Below are 22,006 nucleotides of genomic sequence, written 5' to 3'. Positions count from 1 at the left end.
ATGCTCTAGCTCGAATGAGGTTGTTCGAGCCAGGAATGTGTTCATGCAGCTGGATAAGAACCAGAGATAAATTCTGTCCTTGATACCGTCGCACAGCTGCAGCAAAGTTAAATTGGATGCAGAGCGCCGCATTCTCCCACACACCACGTTTCCCCCTGCCAAAAAAAAAAATAAAAAAAATGAGCACGTCAGGCAAAGTGCGTTGCATTTACCGTAGGGTGAGAACGAACGCGCAGAAGAACAACGATGAGCCAACGTAAGGCAAACAAGACGCACGTATGCTAAACTTTGAAAGCAGCAGCAGTGGATTGAATCCACGAGGCCACATAAGTTTTTCATGATAATGATATAATACGTAAAATAGTGATGTATTTTGTAATATTTATGAATTAATGGTTAGGTCCGGCAATTGGTGGATTTATTTATTTTTTATTTTTTTCCTGAAACGTCATAGCTATAGATTACAACGCATGGTATAATCCGTATTGCGCAAGCTTTTATCGGTGAAAACAAAAAATGAAAATATCTGAAAAACATGATGTGCTAGAAAAAAAAAAGAAAATTTACTTTTAGGAGCATTGAAAGCCAGTTATGATTAAAAAATTGCTTTTGACATCTCTGGGGGCGACCATTTTGTCTTCTGTCGACTGAAAATGACATCACAACTGCCTCCAACGACCAACCACGGCTGACCTGTTTTCTGAATCTGAACCGTGATTGGTCATTGTGAGCAGTTGTGATGTCATTTTCAGTCGACAGAAGACAAAATGGCCGCCCCCGGAGATGGCTAAAAACGAGTGCATTTTGCTGCTTAATTTATATTCCACAAACACAAAATTAATCAGAATGCTGTGTTTCAACTATTGGGCCTGCTGGGAGTATATTCTTAAAAAAAAAATTGTTTGGGTTGACTTCCGCTTTAAATCTTGTGAGGGACACATGACTCGCTTATATAATATTTTCCCCAGCAATCTAATCTAATGCCTTCCAAAACTGTATTGATAAGGCACTCATTGGATGAGCATGTGGATGAGCTATATTCAGAATTGAGGTATATTCTATTTTATAAATATCCTACCGACGAGCTAACACCTCAAAACGTTCAAAACAAAATTTTCAAAAACATATATGAAGGATAAACGTGCTAAAATGGTATTTGTATTCGGCCAGAAAACAGCAACCCGAGTCAAAACGGACTAACACTTTCTTTCGTTTGTTTCCTTGTTAGATTTCTGATTTCCCGGTTTTCTGGAATGCAAAATTTTGAAGCAAAATCTGGCAACAAGTACTCCGACACGGGCCTTCACGTAACGTTATAAATCCTCATTTGATGGTATATTCGTTTCTATTGCTGAATTGCAGTGGTGCAGAGTTAACCCTGGCATTGCAAACGGTAACACGGCGTGTGAGGACATCTGAGGGAGCAGTTATTGTCTCTGGTGTGACAGCACAACATCTGTGTGTGTGTGTGTGTGTGAAGTCATCAAATGCAGCTTGCAAAATGTTCTTAAGTGCATGCCAAAGTTGTAAGAAGGTTGTAGGCTTAAGTGAACACGATCTTTACAGCCTCAGTCTCAGCCTCTGTATACTTGCGTTGCATCTTCGTGCAAGGTTATTATAGCTAAAAAAAGCTAATGAAACTAATAAAAATTGGAAAAACGTTTTTGTCCATGAAATGAAATAAATGCAAGTGCTTTTAAAAAAAACCAAAATATTACACTCATAAAATTAACTACAATTACAATGAAAATGTCCTTATTACCATTATCTATACTTCATATAAAAAAACTAAAACTAATACCAAAACTAAACTAAAACAAAGCATTTTTGAAAAAAAAAAAAAAAAACTACTAATAAAAATGAACAAACCTGCTCCAATAACGTCATACAAGTTTGATGTTAGACTAACAGGTTTACTTCAATCTGAAGATTTCAAAATATTTTGAAATATGGAAATTTTGACTCTCTATTCAGTAATCAAACTGTCATGAGGTAATGTTAGCTGATCAGATCCTCAAGAGATTGCTCTCAGCAATCCGCACCACTACCAGGCTTAGGTTTCTAGTCTTGCCTGACAGCAGTCACGTCATGTCAAAGCTAATTGATTTTACATTTAGGAAACGTTGCGAACGAACCATGACGGAACCAATCCTGACAAAAAATCACAAACTGGGATTTTTAAGGCCAATTTCGTTGAGCAGAAATGAACATTTATAGAATGTGCAACCGTACTAGGCCACCATTAGATTTGTTGTTTTTAGCGATGCTGTAATGACCATTCATAACCGACCATTCGTGACTTCTGCCAAGGGAGAACCCTTAAGAAATAAAATACAAGATTGGATCGAGCGGAGTGTCACGTCATATTCGTGTCTACGTGTTGGTTTAAAGGCTACTTCCTGGTTCATGGAAGATGACACCCAGAAATGGCAGGTGCCAATATGAGTATAAAATAATAAATTCCTCGATCTGCACCTTTTTTTTCCCCCACATGCTCACCAAACTGCCTTGGGCCACACTCCACCACTCTGACTCTCAATTTCTGGATTAGTTCTAATGTTAAAAAAACAAAACGAACAAAAACAAAACACATTTCCAACCAAGCAATAGAGTTCAGTGAAGTTCAGAAAGAACTGTGAGTCTAGTTTTTATTTCCAGGGGGAAGTGATAGCTGTGTTTTTGATCAGTATATGTATTTCATTGCATGAGTCCAATTCATTCCTGTTCTTGTAAGTCATTGACATTTTTTTTTTTTGGGTCTACTCATCAACATATTCTAGCGGGTCTGGTGAATTGTTCCATTACAAAGCCACTGGTACCCCAACGGAGAGGCGCCAAAAGTGGTACAGAGTTATTAACAAAATAATGGAAACATAAAAGAAGACAAGATGCTACCTGAACCAAACCAAACTTTACTGCTTGTTGGAAACGGGGGGGCTAAACATGCATATGATTGGCACTCACATGGGGACAGTCTAAAACGCCTCATGTCAAAAAGCTTAACGCTGGTTAATGTCAGAAAACTATGACCAATCGTTAACAAATTTCACATGCACATCTCTACTCATGCCCACTTCAACCTCCGGAAATATCAAAACAATCGGCGAAAACTGCAATTAATCCTTACTAAAATCTGTGAGGACATCTCTACCTATACCCACATCAATCTTGGAAACTATCAAAACGATTGCTCTTAATGTTTTGGATTTTATGGATATCAACATCTCTTCATAGGTGGTCACTCTAGTTTAAGGTCGCTTAAAGCGGAAGTCAACCCAAATATATATTTTTTTCAAGAATATGTTCCCAGCAGGCCCACTAGTTGGAAACACAGCATTCTAATTAATTTTGCTTTTGTGGAATATAAATTAAGTAGCAAAATGCACTTGTTTTTAGCCCTCTCTGGGGGCGGCCATTTTGTCTTCTGTCGACTGAAAATGACATCACATTCAGAAAACAGGTCAGCCGTGATTGGTCGTTGTGAGCAGTTGTGATGTCATTTTCAGTCGAGAGAAGACAAAATGGCCGTCCCCGGAGATGGCTAAAAACGAGTGGATTAACACTTATTCCACAAACGCAATATTTATCAGAATGCCATGTTTCAACTAGTGGGCTTGCATAGACATATTCTTGAAAAAAAAATTCTTTGCGGTGACTTCCTACTTTAAGGAGGGAAACGTTTATCGTCCATAAAATCAAAACATCTGGAAACGATCATTTTGATGTTTTCAGAGATTGATGCGGGCACAGGGAGAGATGTGCACGTGAACTTTGGTTCGAGTTTTCAAACATTCAATGAGGACAACAAGACTTAATGCCCATGAAATCCAAAATACTGTAGCGATGGTTTTGTTATTTTCAGACGTTGACGTGGGCATGAGTAGAGATGCGAATGTGAATTTTGGTGACGATTCATAGCAGTTTTCTGACATGATTTTTTTATTCATTTTTTTCACACATACATTTGAAACTGTCCCCTTAAAACATGAGCAAGCACATTTGGTAGCTGGACCAAAAAGCATGTTGTTTTAGTTGTTACATTCGGCGGACTTTTCACAAACGCTGACACATTGCCAAACAAACCAACAATATTAGCAGGCTTTTCTGAAATGCACATGCAACACACGGCAGGACATGACATGCGGAACGCACGGCGCACGATACGAGGGGCCTGCTCATCTACGGGTCCGGACGGACGACACATGACTGTTGGGCGCTTTACGAGGAGACTATCTGCGCTACGCATGCACATGTGACTCGAGGGGAGTCTGACAGAAGAGGAAGTTGACATACGGTAGAAACGCGCCATAACGTAGGTTTGACACCGATCACCAGTAAAGTCATTTGGACACCTGAAAGCCACAAAAAGAGGGAGGAAGAGGAGGAGGAAGGGTGGTGGGTGAGCGAGAGAGTGTGCGAGAGTGAGGGTGTGGTAGGGAGGTGGGGGAGGGAGGGAATGGAGAGAGAGAGAGAGAGAGAATTAGACCAACAGCTCGACTAATGGACGGCAGAGGCAGAGCGTTCCCATGGGTGACACCACTGCGCGGCCCGGTGCGTGTTGACCTGAGAGGGAGGGGCGGGGGGGGGGGGGGGGGGGGGACAGAAGAAGAGGACCGGATTTTTGGTGGGTGCGCGGAGCAGTAGCGGGGTGGGGGTGTTTCGGCGGGAGTCCACAGAGGTAATCCAGTGACAACTGTGTCTCTGTTCTCAGCTGCTCATATCAAGTGAACATACTTTTGAAAGGATTGGGCATGTGCAACCGCAGCGGTTCAGTCTTTGAGCATCGCGGGCCAAAGTATCCATCGGGACATCTGGGAAGGAGCACACAAGTGTTACGGGCAGGAAAACACAGCGAGGTGAACTTGGACGGACTTCCAAGTTGGAATATGGGAAAATGCGGGTCATTAACGAATGCAGTACATAATGTGAAAGTTTGGAACGTAACTGAGGGTAGGGTTAAAATTGGAACGTTGACTTGACTTGACTTATCTTCAGAATGAATTAAGTAAAGTCAACGTTACGCCGATTGTATCAAATAAAATAAGGTAATGTACAGTACTAGGAAGACATTCAACCAATGATTTCAAAGAAGAAATTACAAAGGTGACCCGCAGTGTGTGGGAAATTATGCGACCATAGAATGAAGCCCCGCCCCCCAAAAAAGAAGAAAAAGACATTAAACAGACAAATTGCCAAAGTTGAAACATTTGTCATCTGTGAACTCAGTGAGTGAGCAAATGTGGTATTAACATTTGGTTCGCTTGGATCCAGAAGGAAATCTGGATCTGGATGAAACTTGAACTCATTTTAGCTATAAACACAACACATTCAATCTGATGTGATGCAATTTGACAGAGATTTCCAGGTTAGCTGCCAAATTCATATTAGATCGCCTTACCTTCACAACAAATAGCAAAATGTCATTCAAAACTCACAACATGGGACAATTTTTGTATTATTATTGTCACCATAATATAGCACATGATTTTTTTTTTTTTTTTTTTACTTTTCCCAAGGTCATCAATGTGTGGAAATAAAAAAAAAAAAAAACAATGTAAATGTACATATGTGTACATCTGCGGGAGAATCAGAAAAACAACCAGGTTCATTTAGAAATAAAAGACTCAACACGAAGTTCCACATTGATAAGAAAGATGTAAAAAGTCAATAACATTCTATCAAATGATGATACAAAAGGTGACGGAGGCTTGTCCTAAATCGCTCTTAAAGACATAAGCCCAGTCTCTTTTCAGCCTAAAGGGCAAAGGGAGAAAGCGAGAGCTCATTGCAGCGCTTTGGAGCTAATCAATACATCAATTGGAAGCCTGTGCAGCAAAACGTAATGAGGGCTAATGCCTATTACTCTCTGGATATCTGTTCAGGGCTTAAAGGTTGAGTTGTGTGATCAATTCTAAACGCCGCCATATTTCAAGCTCAAGAAAAAAAAATATGGAAACGTTCCCAAAGGAAATTCATAAGCGCTTAACACTGTTTGCATGCATGTAAAGTGCCGTTTTTTTGTTTTTTTTTGGACATTCAGATGTATGTTAAAATAACTCAACACTTCATCGTCACCACCGTGTCTGTTTGGCCCGAGCCATCTTTCCTCATTAAAGTGCCGTTAGGATGAGCAGTTGCTCTTCGAGGAGCACCGACATTCCGCTTGGATTCACAACGAGACCGGCAGTCCAACAAAAGGTCACTGGCGAGCGATTTACTGGTTTCACACGACGCCTACCGGGAGAAACATAATGTTCACCGTTTAATTATTCACCCTGACTGATGAGATGACGGGAAGTTGGCGTGAAAATGGCAGAAGTGGAGCTACAGAATCAAATAAATATCGCAGTTCAGCGCAGCTGCGTAGTCTATGATCACACTTTTATTGTAACAGATGACACATTGTCTTTAACAAAAGCACGTACAAAATCTTACACGGAGATTTATTGTGTGTGTAGCAAAAAAGGATCGGTCCAAGTCTAAAAATACAAAGATATATATAAATATATATATACGTACATATATATATATATATATATATATATATATATAAATATATATTTACGTACATATATATATATATAAATATATATATACACATATATATTCACACACACATTTATATATATACACACACAGTATATACAGTGTATATATAATGAGTGTGTTCCTTATTGAACCACGTGAGAGGGGCAACAAAAACTGTCAATGTGATGTACTGTACTGTAATGCAGTACTACAACCTCCATAATAAATAATGTGAAATTAGAGACCATGCCAACTAAAACAGATTTTTTGATAGTATTACATTTCCACCAGGGCAGCATTTTGGTTTTTGATTAAGCTCTTGTATCGGATCCAAGTGGAGCAGGTGTACATAACGTTGTGGCCACAAAGTGCAGGTGTGAACGTTTGTTCTCGGCATTTTGTCATCAGAGGTATCGTTATCATTATATATTGTGCTTGAGAAACAAACGATAAATATAGTCCTTAAAATAGATGCTGTCGCCTAATTTATTATATAATCCATTGTGTCGGAGTTCCTAACGAAGCGTCCCGTGACTGTCCACCACATAACGTGACGCTAAACAAGGCTAAACTCGAGATTTCTACTCCATTGGTCCGGTGAAAACAACTTAAACAATAGTTGCTCATGGACCATGTCTTAACCTTTGCTCCCCTCTGAAAAACTTGATCCACAAGAGTGAGTGAGTCGGGCGTAAACGCAGGCTGAGCTGTCTGCACCACTTGTTTAGCCAGTGAGTAATACCCACTGATGCCTGGCCTATATTGAATGAGATGGCCGTGGGGGCAACAAATCCCCCGCGGGCCTTCACTGCATTATCCAACTCTTCTGGAGCCATGCCCTGGGGCCGTGAGTGAATTAGCTACAGCAATTGAGTTATTGCTGCCTCCAATTTGTACATAGCGTATTGAACGGCTGTTGCGGCCATATCCGCATTGCTCGTCGAGCGGGTCTTCCTCGCGGGGGCCAACTGGGCGCTTGAGGCTGCGCCAGTCTTGCCGCCCCTGCGCCGCATTGGCCTAAGTAGTCGTGATATAGTGACATATGGTCCGACGGAGCATGCAACCCGATATTTAACAGCCATGGCGAGAGGGAGGGCATAGTTTGTGTTGCAAGCACAAGAATGGATTTGATTAGCTGGAACGGATTATTACAGTGGTCGGATGGGATATTGAATGGACTCACAAGAAAAAAAACGGGAGGAAAACAGGTTACGATGGAATCTTTGAAGCAGCGTTTCCCAAACTTTGTTGAGCAAAGGCATCACTTCTACAAAAATCTCACGGCACATTACCAAACGAAAAAAGTCACAATAGGCCTTAGTGTGAATGGCGAAAAAAAATGATGGGTCTCGTCTCAATTTACTCAGTGTGAAATCTGGGCCTGTTCACAAAGCTGGAAGCCTTGATTTATTCCTTCGTATGAACGGCAACGGGTGGATGGGCAGGTTTATCGTTCCTTTAACTGTCCTGCCTGCCACTTTATGTCGTGGGCGTGGATAGAGGGACAATGGCGTATTTCTAATTAATAAATGTTCATTTTTAGACAAATTAAGTGAAATTGTACAGTACAGAACCACTGCTCCAAAACCTCTGAAATTGTACAATTTTGAAAAGAAATCATTTTTTTTGCACAATGCCAGACAAAACGTTCCGAGGAAGGATTAAAGGGGTTCGTCATAGCATTCTCTTGGTGCTTTTTGTGTCCTTTTTTGCTCAACTTGAACTGCCGTCATGGAATTAGTCATATTTGCGCCTCGCTAAAACTCAGGCCATCAGCAGGCGTATAGACTTAAACAATAACGCTGCGCGAGTAAATCCCCTTTTTTGTTTACAAAACGGACCCCCCCCCCAAAAAAACCCCCACGGTTATCTCCTTATACACACTCGTGCGATGATTAAACACGTAATCACACCTGAACATATCTAAATGTTGCTTTAAAACTATTTATGACCATGGAATGAAGTATTTTTCTTTTCATTATTTCCTCAGGTAAATGATTTTACACATTTGCGGCTCGAGCTCCACCTCAAAGGCTCCCCTGTATTTCTGAGGAATGACTCTCGGTTGTGACGCCAATGGAAACGAAAAAGTCAATGTTAAATAAAAAACAAGTTGTTTTTATGATAATGTCAACCGGCTCCTTTCCGACAAGCACAATTTCGCCGCGGTGTCACGATCCCCTTTGCCAAGGACCTTCAATGTAAGCAATGACTCTATTTACCTCATTGGGGGCCCCTAATAGGCATAAATATTTGTTCCCCAGTAGAACGGTGACTCATGACATTTTGAAAAGGGCTTTTAACGCGCAGCCCTCCAGTTGTACACTAAACGGGACTTAAAAGGATGAGCACGCCGACGCCGCGCTCCATTATGAGCGCTGCAATACACAACAGGTGGGCAGTTAGGCGGCATTTTTCCTCTGACGGGGCTGCTGCTGAAAGAAAGAACAACAGGAATCAAATGCTCTCGACAAAACAAACCATAACAAAAACAGCAGGAAAAGGCAGATTCTTGCTGTGATGAAGAATGTTAGAAACGCTGTCACGAAAAGGGGCTTGCGTTTCAAATGGTGGAGACAACAATAAGGACAATAATTTTTAAAAAAAAGAAAAAAAAAAAGATGAAAAATAGATAACTTACTTGCAAGAAAGCCGATTTATACCATGTATGAAGTAACAGTCACCGCCATTCACACAGAAGGCCTTCTCTGTGTCATTGCATCTTCTGGCGTGGCCTGAGCCTGGAGATAGCGTGGTGGTTACTGGGCAGAAGAGAGAAAAATGAATGAAATTAGTTGTATTCAATATTACTATTAAAATGGTTAGCAAAGTAAAGTACCTGATTTATTTATTTTTTTTTTTGCAGATTATTCTCTGTGTTGTAAAGTTTAACAAACACTAAAGGACAAAGGATTGGAAAACTGCCGGTAATTCATACCTTTATTGTTACTGTATTATTTTATTCATTGTACATTTTTTTTAAACTAATGAGCCAATTAATCGGTTATCGGAATCGGCATCGGCCTAAAAAACAAATACTAAAGGACAAAGGATTGTAAAACTGTCTGTACTTCATATCATTTTTGTGATGATCGTGTTATTTTATACATTATATGGTTTTGAAACCAACCGGCCAATTAATCGGCTATCAGAATCGGCATTGGCCTAAAATAAATGATCTGTATTCAATGCGTACCACAGAAAAAATACTTCTGCTCTCCAAGTACCCCCATCTTAATGACTATTAAAATGCAGTTTAGTATGTTTAATTGTTCACCAAGAATGAATCAAAGATTTTACCGTCATTGTAACCCACTGCAACATCATGCCCAGTTTTACACAGCATTGCACTTCAGTATACGAACATTTAAAAAAAAAAAAAAAAATCAATAAGTATGCATTGTGTATGAATGCAAAAAACAATAAATTGAACTGAAACCTTTAAGCACAAACTGGTAAAGATTCAATGCAATTGTATTGAGCATAAAAGCGAAATACAACTGAACTGTATTCTGACAGTGATTCTTTCACGTACCCTAAGGAGTACACATACCTCTGGTGGTAGCAAATCGATACATTTCTGGGCTGTTAATATTAAACAATGCACCCAAATGTTCCTTCATTTCATCGTGAATACTGCTCGAATCTTGTGGCGAAACACTTCTGCAAGGCATACGCGGGAGGTTGGCATTCGCAGTTTGTGATATGCATCACTTGTATTTCATCAGTTGAATGGGGCACACTTGTCTTTCCTCACAGGATACTCCAGTGTTTCCACGAGGGCTCTTACTCCTGTTTCCCCATCCACGAGTGTAATTGTGTCTCTCAGCAGTGTTGACACTATCTCGAGAAGTTGTACGAGCAAAGATAAATATTTCCCTGACATAGCGTAGGAGTTGTTTATGCGCTGACTCAGATCCTTGGAATGGCCCGAAATGTCATGTATCTGCACTTAATCCCCCCTGGCTGAACAGACCGAATATGTTCTAGGTGAAGGCTGCTAATCAGGACGAGAGCTGCGGCGTTTGAAGGCAAAAGGGAGTGCTGCGAGGAAGAGGGGGAAACGGTGAAGGGCGGCAGGATCAGGCACGAGAGAGGCGCGCGGCGTGCTGCATTGTGACACGTGACGGCGGCTGTTTACCTGCTATCAGGTGCCGTTAGCGCCTGAGCAGATTGTGTCAGTTTGCTGGTGGGACCCGGAGAATTTCCGACCGCGAGTTCTGCGCAAGTACAATAAATCACATTCAACAGCTGGAAAGCGCGTTTGGAGTGGATTCAGTTGGACCTGCGATGTGTGCTCTTTGCCATCAGGATGAGATGTCACAAGATCACATTTGTTACATGCGGAAAGTCACATCAGCTCTTTTCTCAACTTGCAAAAAAAAATATGTCTATATATTCTGCGCCGATATTCAGTATTTTGACGAATATCGGTATCGGCCTTTTTAAAAATCCGATGGCCAATAATAAATTGATTTAAAACAGGGTTAACTTCAAGGAAGTATTTATTACAATTTTCTGTGAACTTTATAAGAGATTCTACTGACCCTGGGAACACTATGCACCTTTATATATACATATATATATATATATATATATATATATTTACATATACAATTTTTTTTGTGTAACTTTACCAGGGATACAACACCTGCTTCACTTTTCAAGTAGGCAGACTGAATGTTACTGTGCTCATGGGGCTCTTAAAGATGCACAAAAAAAAAAAAAAAAAAAAAAAAGGGGGGGGGGGGAACACATAGTCAACCAGCTAATGACAACTACCTCATCGTTGCTCACACCTGACCTCTGACTGGTGCACTGGCTTGTAAAACCCCTCATAAAAAGATCAGTCAGGAACATTAAAACATTGTAAAAACAACTCGGCGCTTATAATAGAAAATTGCGCAAAAGATGCAACCAATAAAGTTGCAAAAACATGCAACGCGATGTCTCATAGGCCGACTCTATCTGGGCAAGTCGGAGGAAACATTCTGGATGGGGACATGATTACCAATCCACCTGGCTATACATGTGGGGGGGGGGGCCACGGGTGGAAAAAAAGATGACCCTGAAAAAAAAACCCACACAGGGAGACAGAGGACATGTAAACTTCACGCAGAAAGGATCAAGGCTAGTGTTTGAACGCAGGTCATGTTCTTCTGTCAAAGTTTATTTGGCCTCAAGTCAAACGTAGCCTATACTTCACTGTATGTACCTCCCATTTATGCTTCAGACAAAATTGTTCACTTTTACTGCTTTCCTAACCATTCAACCCATTGCTAGTTAGGTTGTTTTGTTTTACTCATTTTGATTGTCAGTTGAGCGATATTTTCGAGACCCACGCGCAATACCATAAATAGGTCAAACTTAGATTTAAACTAAACTAAACGCCTTATTAAAAGACAGACTGGGGTCAATTAGTGGTGACCAAAGTTCAAAGCAAACACGGTGAAGCAACATTTAGCTGTTATGCTGCACACAAATGGAATAAGCTGGCAACAAAAGTGAAGTCAGCCCCAAGTACAAACAAAATGATTAGAAGTAAACCTTGTACATTCTAACACCAAAATGTTCAACCAACAAACCAGGAAAACTGTGCTAGCTTAATGCTAACTTATAATGCAAAGCAATCAGCATCGATATTACGGTAATAATAAACCTTCAAACAAGATTTAAGCTAACACACATGGAGCAGCGATACTTCGACATAGCGGGCGCCGCGAATGATGAACCGTGTTTTAGTAGCAACGCCGTATTTGTTTTGTCAGCTAGCGAACCAAAGTTGATAGCACCGCACGTGACAACTGTCAGTATTTTTTTTTCTTCATCAACAGATGACCTCATTGATCCTCCCTGAGGGTGATTTGGGTGTTACACAATCTCACATAGACAAACACAGTTAAAAACAAAAGAAACATTTGCCAGGCTAATGCGTCAGACTGAACAGCGGTCATTGAGGTGTGCTGTACCGACTGTCTCATTACCAAATATGACAAGTGATGACACAGTAAGAATTATGGGTAATATTCGTCATGAATGAACACATCACTCAGTGGCCGCCCCTCCACCTCTTACCTCGGGCGCACCGCTACGAGGGCAAATTAATCGCATTCCGCTTGCTAGCTCTGAAAAAAATGACTTCTTGCCATATTTGGATGATGACATGTTGGCATGTACATCAATAGAAGCTAATAAAACTTTTGTATGGTCTTGCAAAAAGCTCAGAGCGACAGACTTGCTTTTTTTAATTTTTTTTTTTATTGTTTTTGGAGAGAGGTGTAGATGGGGGTGGAGAGGGGGGGTAACTTGTTTGGTGTTGCCACCCAGAGTCGCAAATCATCCCTCTGGTTCATTTACTTCAACACAAATATGGGCTGTTACGGCTAGGAATACTCAAAGAGCATAAAACTAACAATGGCACTAAATGTATTTACATCGGGTCATCCAGGCATGTTGCAAATTATGTGGCGTATTATACACAGGTGCGTGTTATTGACAGGATTTTACCGCATTTTATTTATGAATGAAGTATCATATTCATCTTCATGAAGACACTAATCATGCTAATGAGATCTCACAAAAATTAACAACAATGTTTGTGATGAAAGTGGGTAAATACAGAATCAATATGCAACATTTTATTTATGTAGCGCCAACACCCACAAACGTTTTTGTTGGATTTATTCCATTTTATTTCATCAAGTGTTTGCATCAAATAAAATCATCTGGACCCAGATACATTTTTAAGTAGACTATACATCTACTTTAAAAAAAAAAAAAAGTATCTGGATCTAGATGATTTTATTTTGAACAACCACTTCACAAAATAAAATCAAGCACACCATTTTTTTTTTTTTTTTTTTCCCCCACTGAATGTACAATAGCAGTTACGGCAAGTCAAGTTACCACGTCCCTCGTACCTTATATATTGCATATGTATATTGAAAAAGCAACTGAACCCCACGTGAGCAAGCCCTTGGCAACGGAGGCAAGGAAAAACTCCCTCCATGCAAGAAACCTTGAACAGAACCCAAGCTCTGTGGGGTGACAGTCTGCCTCGGCCTGTTGGCTCGAGGTGGAGAGACACGCTCGAGCCACAGAAGGGGAGATACACAGGATCGAGGGGTTCAGCAACCAAAGGGGGGGGGACTAGAGAACGAGTGGCACAACAACTGCCGTATTAACAGTCGTAGTCTCATTTCTATTAAGCCCTACTAGAGTTTACATTTTCAAATGATCTTCATGTTCCACAGCACTCTCAGGGACTCACAATGTCCCGTCACTCTTAAGCTAGTTTTAGAAAAACGACCCGCAGGCTTCTCATGTGGTCCTCCACCTCCATTGGGGTTGAATAAGATTTTATCTTGACTCGTGCTCTAGCTCTCCATAAAAGGCTCCTACCTACAAACCAACCTCGCCGTTTTGCCAAATTAGTTCCGTCATAGCAATGAACAAACACAGTGACTCCATTCATTCATTTTCGATATCGCTTGTCTTCGTTAGGGCCACAAGTGAGCTGGAACCGCCCGCTACTTCAAGAAATACTGTATCGGCTAAAAATACGGATCCACACGAAAGTACAATTTTGCCGCAAAACCACTATGGCAACGCTTCCCCTGACCTTATACATTATAAAGCTTCGGTTGGGTCCAAACAACATTGAGTAAATGTTAATACTGTTTTAGACGTCGACTTCTACCAGTTGATGTGACCTTCAATGCCCTGTTACACATTTGACATCCGACCACTACTATACATTCCAAGCATCTAATTTCATTAGATGACAATGCATGCGCGTCCTTGGGTACAGAGTAGAATAAATGCGAAATGCTAGTGCAATCTTTTCGAGGCGGGGGGGGGTGGGGGGGATCAGCCCATAGGGAGATTAGGCAGCAGAATGCCGTAAATAAAGGCTAAAAGAAAATAAAGAAATAAATAATGATGCTAAAATCGGCACCAAAGTGAACTAACCTGAATGGAAAACATCTATTGGCCCATCCTCACCAAATGTGACAAATCCCACTGCACAGTCAAAGTCCAAATTTTGTTCCCTATTGTTTGACATCTTTTGTGCCTCCCGATTACTCTTCCAACAACATCACTTTAAGAGGGATGACGACATGAAAGATTTTTTTCCACACATCTGTACAAATTGATGCCGAGTCAAGGTTTGAGCTATGGAATACGGAAACCAGACTTTGGCTGACTCAAACAGCGTGTTTCACTTGCTTTGCCGTTTCAGCATTTTGGTTTGATAATCATCCATCCATTTTCGATACCGCTTACCTTCCCGGGCCTCTCCCAGCTGATTTTGAGCAAGAGACCACGAGGTATGCCCTGGATTGGTTGCCGAACGATATGCGTTTATTTCATATACGGGAAAAAAAAATGTAGACGCTGAAATATAATTACCATTGTCGATATTTGCTTACTTTTGGGGAATTTGGAAACATCGTTCGAACGGATTTTTAGTACATTACACGACACAACACGAATGTCATACCCAGTACTAAGAATATTCTTGAAGAGGCAACATTCTTTTGTATTCCAAATGCCCATTACAACAACCCTCCATTAAACGTATCCGTGGCTAGATGACGTGATTATTCTTACTCTGTGTTCACTTTCATGTTGTTTTGGACAGCTGTTGCTGAATCCGTGCAAGGCTGTATGAGTCACTTCGCTTCAGTGATGAATTGTTTTATCCGCGCTGTACGATTACGTGAAGTGATCTATAATAAAGCTTCGTTGAACAGATTCAGTTGCCTACGCTAGAATACAAACGGTGCATGCACGCCCGTGTCCAGCAGCTGTTTGGCTCGGGGTTTTTTTTTTTTTTTTTTTTTGCACGTGTCGGAGAAATAGTACATTGTACTTGTCCCGGAGTTGCCGAGGCTGCAAAAATCCAACATCCAAAAGGGACACGGATCTTAATTGCGAGCTATGTATCTCCCAAAGCGAGCAAAAACGCTGTGACTTTGGAGCTTTCCCAGTTAGCGCTGTCAACCGCAGCACAGTTCGCTATCCTGTTCGAGGGGGATAATTATGGAAAGCGCAACAGCGGGCTACACTGTGAACAAGAATAGTGCTGTCATATTTTGAAATTACGAGCTTTGTTCTAACAGTCATCTTGAGCGCGGTTGTTTTGAGCTGCCACGCTCTTTCCGGAGATGCCACTTTCATGTCCTCTTTTATTCATCCCCGAGAGGGAAAAAAGAAAAAATGGCGCCGGCGAAACCAAAAATGGATAATTGTTGGATGCGCTCCTTCCTTGGGCTGCATCCTCTGGCATGATCCCGGAGAAAAATTCCTCTAATCCTATGAGGTGATCAGGTGCCTTGCTAAAACAGAGCAAAGGGGGGCCGGGTGGCTGGGGGGGGGGGGCAGAGCTTGTTTATCTGCACTTATGATTTCACCAAGTTTGATTGGTTTTGAAGCTCAGGTTTCAACTTTCAGCGGGCGTTGTGGCCCAGGGGCCGAATCGGAGTTGGAGCTGCAGAGAGGTCTCCTCTCCGCCACAGTGTTTAGCCATCAGCCCTTACCACTGACTTTGATTAATCCTTCATGGCCTAAGAACTGAAAAGAAAAGCTGGGGGTGCAAGCAGGACCATCTGGAAACCTTCATAAACATGCCTGTCTTTCCACGCTCTCCAAAGGATTCTAGGAAAATCGTAAAAATGAAAAGAGGGGTCCCCATTGCTACGTTTTTGTTTTTTTTTTTCCCCTCTTGAGGCACGGCGTGCATATATGCAGCAAGCGCGACTGCGTTCGTGAGTCCGTAGCCCGCGCTCCACCTCGCGGACCGGCCCGCGACGGCAAATTGTTGTAGTACGATCGTTTTGGATTGGCCCTTCTATTGCACATGTCTGGTCATCTGATGAAAAACGTTCATAATTTACTGCAGCTTGGATTAGGACCTTTCACTGTTGCACTGCAGTTGAACGGGGCGCAATCTCCACAACACAAGACAGAGTATGAGTCGGCGTCAGGAACGAGCCAAAGCAGCTTCGCTTGCATCTGGACTTCGTTAGGATTTGATGTTTTCACTCACAAAAGCCATGTTATCAGCATGAAAGGTATAAATCATGTGCCACAGACGCGAGGAGGAGGAGGAGGAGGAGGAGGAGGAGGAGGAGGCGAGCGCGCGAAAACGGTGGGCAGACGGCATCGCTTTCCGACAGATCTCGGCAGACACAGATCCAAGAACCGCAATTCTCAAATTCGTATAAATGTCTTTTTCGAAACCTTGGGGTCATGCAAAACTGACAAATCTCCCAATAAATTAACATGAATGAACAGGTAGCACACAGTAGCTTCAAGCAATAAAAGCAACAATAAATCTTTTTACTCGGCCACGAAATTCCTGACGGTAAAGAGATAAATGTCAGACCCTTTAGCGGGGTGGTCAGCCACTCAAACGTGCTTTTCCACATCGGTGAACGACAGACCTTTCCTGTTGGCGAGCCCTTAAAAAAAAAATAAAAAATAAAAAAAAAAAAAAAAAATTCAAATGGAATGTGCGTATATATGCATAGGTTAGTCCATACAGGGCAGAGGGTCCTTGGTGCAATAGAGTGCTACTGATGGGTGGGTTTGATGCGCTGAAAGAGATGCGACAGGGGAGGTGAAAATAGCAATTTGCGAGGTTTGCTTAGATTGTTACAAAGGGGCACGCAGAGGTGGGTAGACAAGACACAAAGACACAAATTGTACTCAGGTAGGACTAATAATGTGACTCAAGTCAAAGCAAAAAGCAGTTCTCCAAATAATTAGTCCGTGAAAAAAAACAACAAAAAAAACAGTGAGTAACTTCTCATTTGCACTTTTGTAAATCAAAGCATGAACGACGACTCGACAAAAAAAAAATGGGAATGTCCGAGTTCATATGCTGCAACGACAATATCGCTGCGACTGAAACAATAATACATGCACATCTTTATAAAAAGAACGTGAATCATGGAAAATTGTGACCCAAGTAAATTGTCTTAACTTCATTTGTTGGATTACCGGCCGTTCTTTTCTCGGCCGTCATGTGACTGGCTTGGCACCGTTTGATTGGTCAAATGGGGGCAAACGTCACTTGTTATTCTGTTGGATTGGTTGGAAAAACAGTCATGTGACAGTGCCTGAGGCGCAAGCCTCTTTGACAAAGCAAAAACAGCTCGTAAAAGTACAGTTTCATACTAAAAAAAAAAGTACAAAGCATGCTGCATCAAAACTACTCCGATAAGTACAATTTATCCCCCAAAATACTAGCGGAGTAAAATGTAGTGAGTGGTGAATGGTGATATATATGTTGGGAAGCAAGGACCAAACGCAAAAAAAGAGGCAAAGCCACCGTGTGCAAGGTACAAGTGCGATTCAGGATTTGGGGTTGGAAAATATGACCATGCGAGATCAGAGACAAACAAACACACGCCTCCTTCGAAACATAACATCGGCACACCCAATCGACATGAATATCCTCGTCTTCATTTGGGCTGCCTGGATCCAAAACAGCACGCAAACAGCCAAAGAGGAATTAGATGGCTATTTACAGTAGGTTGGACACAAGCGAGCGACCATTATGAATATCTGAGCTTGCCCACAATGGAAAAGTAGATCCGCAATTCAAGACGTCTTAGAGATGAAGTGGAGCCTACCGGCGACGTTAATCTAACACCCCCACTCCTCAGCAGGACTGGCGACCGCGTCTTCTTTTTATACTCCCGACTCCTGTTGCCGTGTCTCAGTCGCATAGCTGATATGCCTGGTCTTGCCTGCCTCAATCATCCCGCCGCTCAAGTCAAATCAAAGAGCGGCCCCAGCGCGCGATTGCTCAACAGCTGCTCGCAAACTGCAGCAGAGCCACACGGAGCGCCGGCGCGCTCCAAGGCGGGCGGCGGCGCTGCCGGCTAGGCCGCTGGCGGGCGGCAGTTGGCGACCGCTGCGCGCGTTTGTCGAGGCAGTTGTCACTCAGTGTATTGGTGATGCACTTTTGTTTATTACTCTCAAGTAAGACGTAACTAAGAAGTAAATAAGTAAAAAGTTCGAGACTAATGTCTCCATGTCAGCATGTCAGTTAGTAGCTAAGTTTAGCCTGGGTTGTTTGTGGACGTTACAGAGAGTCTTTGCAAAATGTGCATGAACACGCACACATTTTTGGTGCATTCTTTAAACGGGAAGTCAACCCAAACATTTTTTTTTTTTAAGAATATGTTCTATGCAAGCCCACTAGTTGAAACGGGGCATTCTGATAAATATTGCCTTTGTGGATTAAGTGTTAATCCACTTGTTTTTAGCCATCTCTGGGGACGGCCATTTTGTCTTCTGTCGACCCGAAAATGACATCACAACTTGCTCACAACGACCAATCACGGCGCAGATTGAGAAAACAGGTCAGCCGTGATTGGTCGTTGTGAGCAGTTGTGATGTCATTTTCGGGTCGACAGAAAACAAAATGGCCGCCCCCAGAGATGGCTAAAAAACGAGTGCATTTTGCTACTTAATTTATATTCCACAAACGCAAAATGAATCAGAATGCCGTCTTTCAACTAGTGGGCCTGCTGGGAACATATTCTTGAAAAAAATTATTTCTGTTGACTTCCGCTTTAAGTCAAATTACTTGTAAGCAATTTATTTTAACGGGTATTGGTGTAAGATTAGCTTGAAATGATATCAAAGTGTTTTGGAATCATGCTTTGTGTATGTTTAAACTACAGTGGACCCCCGTTATTTGCAGGGGGTACGGACTGTGGACCAACTGCGAATAACAGGGGGCCAGGTTGCCCCCAAAATATCTGCAGCGAATGCCAAACCGTGAATATGTGGGACACACTGTATCAATATACGTCAAGTATGGGCAACTGGCGGCCTCAAATATATAAATACAGGGTCAAATCAACATTAATGAACCCACTAATGGTTTGTTTTTCTCATGTATTTTGAATGAGATCGTAAAATCCCTCTCTGAATGTTCTTGACTCCTGCTTCTCTACCAGCCATATTGCGGGGAAAATGCTCCCTTACAGAAGTCTCCATGCATGTCACTTAACATACCTTCGCTGGCGTCGTGTTCTTCTTTCGACCACAAACCGGTCGAGACCGAATCATCAAGGCCTCAGCTTGTTGTGGATGTGATGAATTAACAATCGATGCCACAAAATCCACAGAATTCTTAAGGTCACGCTGCGCACTCCCAGCTCCGAGACGGGGGGTTCCCCCCACACACACACACACACATCTCTGAAGTCGATACGATGATCCACTCAACCCCTCGCCGTCCTGTGTCTAAACTCGCCTGACAGACAGCAGCAGCAGCGGTAGAGGATAGTAATACGCTTATATTCATCCGGCACTTCCTGCAGAAGTGCCAGTTTCAGACAGATGCGAGGTTCGCCTCGCTTCAATCCGAGCGGCTCAGTGTCGAGAAAAGGTGCTGTTTGACTTCTGACAAGTTCCACTTGTGCGTCAGGGAGGCTGCTGCCATTGAAAACTACGTCGGTTACCTAATTTCACCATTTTAGCGACGAGCGCACTATCAGCAGCTAAAAAGAAGATCGTCACCGTCCTGTGAAAAACACTTATCTCCATTTTTTTTTTTTTCATTTTATTATTTTTACATGAATCATGTTCCCGCGTTACAGACATCGGATTAAAGTGAAAATTAAAAAAGTTTCCGAAATGGGAGATAAGTGTTTTTTTTCCACAGGACAGCAACGATACGATCATTTTTAAAGCACAGACCATTTCATGTTATATCGGATATGATTAGAATGTGCAGGTGTACTTCATGTTGCGGGCACTGATTATTCCCCAAAGTTAAATCCTCACAATCTGTCATCATAGGCGGCGAGGTGCCATTTCTGGTCATTCCCTCCATTTTCTTCATGCTAACTGGAAACATACACGCGCAAAGGTTGAAAGGCAGCGTGTGAAATTTAAATGAGTAGCTCTGATGGCTTGAAATCCATCGCACACCTCCGAGGGACAGGTTCTTAGTCCAGATGTTGGAACATGTGTTCTCACTTTAGCAAATTATTTTTTATGGATTGCTGTTTTTTTGCGGCCATTAGAAGAAAAACAAAATGGAGAAAAACTCACAGGTACTTAAAGTGTCGTAAAAATAGCCATTTTGCCATGAGATGTCAGAGCTATGATAACACTAAGGCGCTATAAAGCGGATCTCATCGCTTGGGAGGTATCATGTCTTCATTGGCCGTCATCTTCAACAGCTGGCTTTCATTTCGGAGGAAGGGCAGACTTTGCAGCCTTGTACCAGAAACACAAGACATATACCACAGCTCCATATTTGGGCCTTGCGCTCACAGTTGCAGACCAGCTGTGAGGACGAGAGGTTTTCCCCTACGCTGTTCCCTGAAAACTACACACACCGTAGTTGCCGTATATCCCGTTTCTATTGACTGTATACGAAAAGATGACTCTGCCGTGCCTGAATCAGTGTCCGCGGTGACGCTTATTCCAGTCACAGCTCACACCTGCGCACTCGGGAAATACCGCTCTCGGTGGTAGTGACACAATGACGACTCGCACGGCCAACAACAGGGGAGGTAGCGCAACGGGCTAATGGGAGGTTTCGGATAAGAGACAGCTGTGTACGACGTCGCTGGGTGTCCATGAGCTTTAAGAAAAGGAATGGTAAGTATATGTTCTATAAAGATACGCTGGAAAGTGTAAAAAAAACAAAAAAAAAAACACCTTGAACTGTCCCATTCCGAACAAGAAACTCGATACGATACGATACGAAGCACCTCGCGTGGCTACATTTTGTCATCAGTATTCTTTACTGGCGTTAGTAGCATAGTACCACTAGCAATATTTTGTTATTGTAGTTGAATATACTGTAGTTTCTACTCCTACTCCTAATATTGGTTAAAAAAAATAATTAAAAAAGGAATTGCAGATGCGCAAAAGCCAGTGTATTTAAAATAGGGTGGTTTGCGCCACTGTGGGTGAGAACACAGCCAATGTTATTTACCACTAATAAAAGAGATCAGTATGTGACTGGAGACACAATAAGGAGGTATCCTCATTAAATATAGAGTGAGCTGGTGATAACTGCTTGCAACTAAAATATGTCACTTTTTTTTTTCCCCAAACAGCTAAGTCCCCTTTTCAGGACATTTCAGAGTCTGTGCTGTTTTACTTTTACTTATCTATAGGAGTTTAATCAGCACTAATACTTTTAACTTTTTAACACAAATATTAGTACTTTTACTAAAGTACAGAATGTGTGTATTTTTGCCAGCTTGTTATTCTGAAAAATTAAGAAAAATGTCAGAAAAAAAAAATCCTTATTGTAAAGATGAAATATAAATCCTTTAATATTGATCTTTTTTTTTTTCACCCTTACACCATAATTCAACGGATCCTTCTTTGACACATGCCAATATTATATATCGTCGCTGTCCTGTAAAAACACTTCATTCCAATTTTGGAAACTTTTTTTCATTTTCGCTTCGATGCGATTTCTGTAACG

General features: G+C 41.8%; 1 protein-coding gene across 8 annotated transcripts in view; it reads right to left on the bottom strand.

Moving 5' to 3' along the window:
• nrg2a (neuregulin 2a) overlaps positions 1–22,006 on the bottom strand; it is an 88,747-nt gene that overhangs the window by 8,276 nt on the left and 58,465 nt on the right. For 7 of the 8 annotated variants that reach the window (XM_086012159.1, XM_086012160.1, XM_086012162.1 and 4 more), the window contains 2 exons: positions 9,170–9,290; positions 4,294–4,352 (listed from right to left, as the gene is read on the bottom strand). In XM_086012159.1, the coding sequence (XP_085868285.1) occupies positions 4,294–4,352; positions 9,170–9,290 (180 nt within the window). Of the gene's footprint in view, positions 1–4,293; positions 4,353–4,734; positions 4,812–9,169; positions 9,291–22,006 lie in introns of all 8 variants that reach the window. The other variant, XM_086012161.1, reaches the window with a different exon arrangement.

This window comes from Filicampus tigris, chromosome 17, assembly GCF_054856515.1.
Source record: "Filicampus tigris isolate MCC_2025a chromosome 17, RoL_Ftig_1.0, whole genome shotgun sequence".
Lineage (NCBI taxonomy): Eukaryota > Metazoa > Chordata > Actinopteri > Syngnathiformes > Syngnathidae > Filicampus > Filicampus tigris.
The sequence above is the reverse complement of the archived record's forward strand: the minus strand, read 5'-3'. Positions and strand labels throughout refer to the sequence as shown.